The sequence below is a fragment of the Bison bison genome, unplaced genomic scaffold, assembly GCF_000754665.1.
Source record: "Bison bison bison isolate TAMUID 2011002044 unplaced genomic scaffold, Bison_UMD1.0 scf7180017864108, whole genome shotgun sequence".
NCBI lineage: Eukaryota > Metazoa > Chordata > Mammalia > Artiodactyla > Bovidae > Bison > Bison bison.
Window position 1 is genome coordinate 6,876,351 of NW_011494680.1, and position 7,204 is coordinate 6,883,554.

Below are 7,204 nucleotides of genomic sequence, written 5' to 3' on the forward strand. Positions count from 1 at the left end.
GTGACTATGACAGTAATAAGCAGTTATAAACACAACACTCTTCTGAGTGGATTGCACAACAATTCAGATTCAAGAGCTAATTTATTGTTCACTCATTCACTCAATAAATATCGATTTAATGTCTATATGCAAGATGTTGTGTTTGCTTCTTTCCCTGAAGGAGCTCATGGGCCAGTGGCAGTTGAGAAAATGAGGGAAATAAAAGAGAAAAGATAAATTAGTGGCCCATGATGACAAATATACAAAATTGTTGAACTTGGATCAAAAGCCAGGACGTTATGTGTTGGTTGGTTTTTCCAAGGCCCATAATTTTAACTTTAGTGATATAATACCTCTCATTTTTAATTGCAACAAAATTGTGTTACTGTCATAGCTATTGTGTAAATATGAATTAAAACATCATAACATTTTATCAATAATAAGACAGTTTATGTTCATTATATAATAATGACTTGGAAATACGTGTTTCGGTTCAATTCTGAAGTATCATAATATTGCAGAACATTTCAGTGTCGGGAGATTAGAATGGGAAGGTTATTAAGGAGAAGAAAGTGCTTCTTTGTATTAACTATAGAACAGAAATCCTGAATAGACTGAGAAACAGATTAATTTCCATACAACCCCATTCCTCTAAGCCAGTCATGCCTTCATGCTGCTGCTGTTTGTTTTTGGAGGAATCACCTCCTGTCTAAAGCATGTGCCTTGTCTCCTATCCTCTGTATAAGCCATCCATCCAGGTGGACCCCAGACCCTGTTCCCTCATTTTCCTTTACAGGAAGCTCTCGTTGATCCATAGCCTTTATAATATTCTTGAGCTGATGTTTACTTTCCCTCCCACTCACACATGTGCAGTCCCACCTCAGCTTGTATTTGCCGGTCATCCTACCTTATCTGACACAATCAACCCAGTGCACACAAATCTGACCATGGGGTCCTCCATGGAGGTTCAGCCACCGTTCCCATAGACTTGAAGCTCCTTCCGTGATGTTCACCGGGCTGCCCTGTCTAACTCTGCCTGCTTTCCCACAGTCCCGCTAACCCTCTCCTGGACAAGGCCGTCCAGCCACTCCAGACTGGTGCAGCTTAGGCTCTGCAACTCTCCCGCCTGCTTGCAATGCCCCTCCACCACCGCCTTCTCCTCCTCACTCCTCACAAAGTAAACTTCTCCTGCATGTGCCTGCATGTGGCACGTGATGAACAATGAACACAAACATGAATTACTAACTGTGTAAATAAGAATTGCATATATTGATGTATATGCATATTGACCCACTCCAGTACTCTTGCCTGGAAAATCCCATGGACAGAGGAGCCTGGTAGGCTGCAGTCCATGGGGTCACTAAGAGTCGGACACAACTGAGTGACTTCGCTTTCACTTTTCACTTTCATGCATTGGAGAAGGAAATGGCAACCCACTCCAATGTGCTTGCCTGGAGAATCCCAGGGACGGGGGAGCCTGGTGGGTGGCCATCTATGGGGTCACACATAGTCGGACGCGACTGAAACAACTTAGCAGTAGCGGCAGAAGCAACATGCATATTGACAATTAATTATTTATGAATTATTTATGAATATAATTGCATAATTATTTATGCAACAGAAGAATAAATTTGTAGTTTAAATGAAAAAAACTACTTTGAAATTTAGCAACATTTGAGCATAACTTTTGTTGCCAGAGTAGTGATCAAGAATCATTAGAAAAATAGAAAACAATATTGAGTGGAAAGTGGAAAAAAGTTCAAATTATCTAACTGTAATCTTGTCACTGTGGGGTTTTTTTGAGCAAGTGAGTGTGTGTGTGTTTGTATCTGTGTGTGTGTGTGTGTACAAAGAATCGTAATTTAATCTAGGAATCCTCAAGACTACTACAAATGTTGTTAAATTTTCATATTTCCCAATACCTCAATGCTAACTTAGCGGCTGCATGTGTATGCTAAGTCACTTCAGTTGTGTCTGACTCTTTGCGACTCCATGGATAGTAGCCTGCCAGGCTCCTCTGTCCATGGGATTCTCCACTCAAGAATACTGGAGTGGGTTGCCATGCCTTCCTCCAGGGGATCTTCTGGACCCAGGGATCAAACCCGTATATCTTATGTCTCCTGCATTGGGAGGCAGATTCTTTATCACCAGCACCACCTGGGAAGTCCTACTTAGAAGGTAGTGTAGTTTACTGATTTCAGAGAGTATATGATCAAAACAAGCTGAAAAAAAGAAATTTTGTTTTTCTTTTTTTTTTTTTTTTACAATTACTGATTATCTTGACCTAAAGAATTCCATTTTCTAGAAGCACAAATATCCCCACAGCCTTGGGGCTCTGGCTAAGTGCTGGGTGACACATGCTCACCAAACTTTCTTAAATATCGCCTCAGGGTCACACGTTGGCAGTTCTTTCTCAGTGCTTCAGTGATCAATGAGAGGATTTGGGTCCCACCAGTTACTCCATAAATATTTGTTGAATCTGTAAAGTATGTTTTCCTCATTCTCTGTTAGGGGAAATTGGGGCACAACTAAGTGGACTAATGTGCCAGTGCTCTTATTTATTCAATAGCAGAAGTAGAAACAGGGCCCAGGCTAATTCTTGATGACCTGTTTATTTTGTAAGAGGTTGTGTGTAATCAAAGAAACTATTGAAATATTTCACTTATATTCATGAAAGGGCTTCTGACAAATAACCTGAAAAGTGGAAACAGAATGTACAATTGGTATATAGTAGTGTATAAGCCTGGGTTTATAAAGGCTAGTCCTTGCAAATGACCGTGGAGACTGTGTGCCATGTGCGATTGCATGGGTTGTGGGTTTCCTCCAAGTGCATCAACTCTAATCAGCTAAAAATACCCAGCTGCCATGACTCGTTTACAGCAGAGAGGACAAATATGTTCAAGACATGCTTTAATTTCTGGTACATGAAGCAATGGTTACGATAATCAAAAAGCAGAAAGAAACGTTGTTGCTAACTCAAATTAGTTTTCATTTTCCATGGATAGTTGAGCTTCTGACTGCATATCTTAAATGTCTTACTCACTAGTGAATATCAGAATTAAAGTTGAGAAAGTCACGGGAAGTTACAGTATTCTTTTTGTGCTGTGCATGTTTTTTTCTTGTCACAAATTCAAAAGAATATTATTTCAAAGAGACAGACAATAGTTGCCCCCTCTCAGACTTTTTATGTGTTTTTCAGAGCAAATAAAAAAGAATATTTGAACACTTTCCCATAATCAGTTGAAAATGCTTGGTCAAGTTTTTCAGAACAAGTGTCTCTAAAAATAGTAATAATGTGGATGCAAAGGGCCTTCAGTGTTAAAGTCTCTGGAGCGTGTCCGGTTCTGAGGTCTGGACCAGTCTCATGGGACAGGAGAGAGACACCAGCCTCATGATGAAGCTGGGCCAGATAATTGCCGGCTGGAGAGTCTTTATTTTTGAAATTGAAATATGTTTAATATCCACAAACACCTACATAACAAAATTCAGAAGAGACAAAAAGCAATTTAATTGGAGAAAAACATATAAATGTACACTATTTACATAGCCTTTGGAATGCTGAACTACATCATTTGTCTATTGCTTCAAAACTGGCTGGGATTTAAAGATAGTTTGTGCATTTTCTGAAGTGTATTGTGTTGCACCACAGAGTAATTTTCAAGCATGAGGCATTTGGCTACTTTCCATTCATTTTGGGATTTTTATCTATTCCTCTCCATTAAGCTTATATTGAAACATGCAAGAACTTGAAACAGAAAAATAAAAGTAAGTAATTAAAGCTGCGGAAAGCTGCTTTAAACTCTACAGCACTTTTGTAAACAACTTAGAATGGCATTATTTAATTTTCTCTAACAACAACAAAAACTCAAGAAAAGACAATAGAGATATTCAGGCTGGCCAGAGCACTTTTAAGGAGATTGTGGTTGTTACTGAAATGCAAACATCTACATAAATTTACAGCGTGAATATTTAGATGTGAAGAACTGTGGACCCTTGTCCAAAACCATCCCTGAGAAGACAAACAGCTGGGAAAGTGCTTCAGCTCATGACAGCATGAGAGTTTTAAATGATGCTTGGTATCTGGGTGCGGGGTTTTCGTGCGATCTTTCCATCAGAAATGCACTGAAAAATGTCAAGAGGAGATGGTAGCCAAAATAATGGATAAACATCTATGCATAACTTTGTGATATTCAGGGAACAGGGAGAATCCCTCTCAAAGGTGTTTGACATGCTTCCATTTACATAATATATTGTACGTCTCCAAGTTTCTCCAAACTCATCTGTTTCTCAAGAAGCTTTGAGTAATTCAAAATTGTGTGTCATCTGGGTTCATATTTGTATGCATGTGTGCTAAATTGCTTAGTCATGTCCAACTCTTTGTAACGCTATGGACTGTAGCCCACCAGGCTCCTCTGTCCATGGGATGCTCCATGCATGAGTACTGAAGTGGGTTGCATGCCCTCCTCCAGGGGATTTTGCCAACGCAGGGATCGAACCCATGTCTCTATGGCTCCTGCCTTGGCAGGTAGGTTCTTTACCACTAGTGCCAGCTGGGAAGCTGGGTTTATCTTTAGTGTTCCGTGTAATAACAGATTTTTTAAGATATAAGGAAAGAGGAATTTGAAGCTGCATTTATGTGGTCTGCAAGAAGAGCTTTTGAGCAGACAGCTATCTCAAGTTGCACACAGACACCCGAGATGATGTCTTGGTCTGATTTGCTCTGACGTCTCTGCAGGCAGAACGCCTTCCAAGTCACCGCAGTGGACGGGGTCTGCAGCGGGGTCATCCAGTGCCTCTCCGCAGAGGACTGCGGAGAGTGGCTGCAAGCAATAGCCACCAACATTTCCAGCCTCACAAAGCACAATGTAAGTAGTGGTTCCAGGAATGCTTGGAAAGCTCCTCCGCCTGCCTCAGTGAACCTCTTCAGTATACAAGTTAATTCCATCAGCTGTTTGGTGTTCTGCTAGGAATGGACCACTGCACACCCACCATAAGAGCTATTATTAAAGTGGATTATACTTGCTCAAAGAAAGCCACTCTATCTTGAGTGTTTTAGTCCAGTGTATCAGTACAACAATATTTATACCTAAGTTTCCATTAACAAACATTGTAACATCTATATTAGTTAAATAACTGAAAATAGATATTTAACATGTAAGCACTAAATATCTGTATATATATATCAACCTATATTTTTATATATGTATATATGCATCTATCTACCTTACATTTCATATCTCTATACAGTCTCTCTCTCTATATATATATCATGCATCCATCAGCATCTATAATCCATGTACATATATGCATTTGTCTACCTATATATCTATACATCTATATGTTGACTAGTTTGTCCACTTGCAAAGCAGCCTACAATATTATTTAAGCCCCTAGAAGGCAATGGCAACCCACTCCAGTACTCTTGCCTGGAAAAGCCCATGGATGGAGGAGCCTGGTAGGCTTCAGTCCATGGGGTCGCGAAGAGTCAGACACGACTGAGCGACTTCCCTTTCACTTTTCACTTTCATGAATTGGAGAAGGAAATGGCAACCCACTCCAGTGTTCTTTCCTGGAGAATCCCAGGGATGGCAGAGCCTGGTGGGCTGCTGTCTATGGGGTCACAGAGTCGGACACGACTGAAGTGACTTAGCAGTAGCAGCAGATCTTTTCAGAATAATTCACTTGTAAGAATATCACAATAAAAGTTGTGCAATAACTGTTGAGCTAAAGCACCTGGACGGGGGCTGTGTTCGGGTGGCAAGGGAGAGTATGTGTTTCTCACAGCCTCAGTGGGCATGGCTGGAGGCCTATGAATATCACATACAGGGGAGGGAGAAGGACAGGACGGGTGTGAAGGAGGACCCATGGAGGGACCATGAAAGGACCCAAGGACGCATAACTTCAAACACACTCTCCTGTGATCAGGCAAAGGGGATTCAAGCCGGTTGCCTTTGCAGTGATATTTTTGCCGGGGAGAAGCTGGGATGTGGTGTCAGGGGACTCGGTGTGGAGCCCAGGTCTCCCTGCACCAGTTCTGAGCTGGACTTCAAGCTCCTCTTCTTAAATGAATGCTGTTAGCCTCAGTCTCTGCGAGGGCTAAATGAAGAAGTGCTTCAGCCATTCTGGCCCTGAAATGATGCTGAAACAGTTGCACTTCTCCTTTCTGGAGCGGCACTCTAAATTTCATGATTTAATCCAAAACTGCTGATAAATGGCCGTATAGATTCGCACATTGAGTGTGACGCTGCACATCTCTGTTTTGTCCGGTTGTCATTTGAGATTCTTCATCTTCTGAAGAATGGCTGTGTGGATACCAGAATGTGAATCACACAGGACAAGCTGAGCTAAAATAAATGTCTAGTGCTGACTAGACCATTAAGCAGCTCTGATTTCTGGCAACCGAAGACCTACCCCTCAGTCCCTCATCTTTAAAAGAGACAGAGGGAAGCAAATAAAAGGCAGAGCTCTCTCTCAGCCAGCATTTCATGAATCTAACCTTTCCAATCACTTTTTACTGCTCAAGCACTGAAATAGATCCTTTTGATCTATTTGATCAAATTGATCTAATTGATCAAATTGATAAACAGAGAGAATTTCATGTGACATTTCTACTAAGATTACCTGTTAACACAAAGGAATCTCTTCTGGTCTAAATTCTTCCACATATGTCCTATGGATGTGTTCCCTTTATCAGAATGGAATGTGGTACTTGAAATATATCACTTATGTGTGTGTGTTTGCATATCAGATCAGATCAGTCGCTCAGTTGTGTCTGACCCTTTGTGACCCCATGAATCGCAGCACATCAGGCCTCCCTGTCCATCACCAACTCCCGGAGTTCACTCAGACTCACGTCCATCGAGTCAGTGATGCCATCCAGCCATCTCATCCTCTGTCGTCCCCTTCTCCTCCTGCCCGCAATCCCTCCCAGCATCAGAGTCTTTTCCAATGAGTCAACTCTTCACATGAGGTGGCCAAAGTACTGGAGTTTCAGCTTTAGCATCATTCCTTCCAAAGAAATCCCAGGGCTGATCTTCAGAATGGACCGGTTGGATCTCCTTGCAGTCCAAAGGACTCTCAAGAGTCTTCTCCAACACCACAGTTCAAAAGCATCAATTCTTCGGCACTCAGCCTTCTTCACAGTCCAACTCTCACATCCATACACGACCACAGGAAAAACCATAGCCTTGACTAGACGAACCTTTGTTGGCAAAGTAATGTCTCT

At 41.6% G+C, this 7,204-nt stretch overlaps 1 protein-coding gene across 1 annotated transcript in view; it reads left to right on the forward strand.

Moving 5' to 3' along the window:
• The window catches only part of SNTG1 (syntrophin, gamma 1), a 152,967-nt gene that overhangs the window by 70,990 nt on the left and 74,773 nt on the right, over nt 1–7,204 (forward strand). The window contains exon 10 of the mRNA XM_010839011.1: nt 4,715–4,844. Coding sequence (XP_010837313.1) covers nt 4,715–4,844 — 130 coding nt within the window. The remainder of the gene's footprint in view (nt 1–4,714; nt 4,845–7,204) is intronic.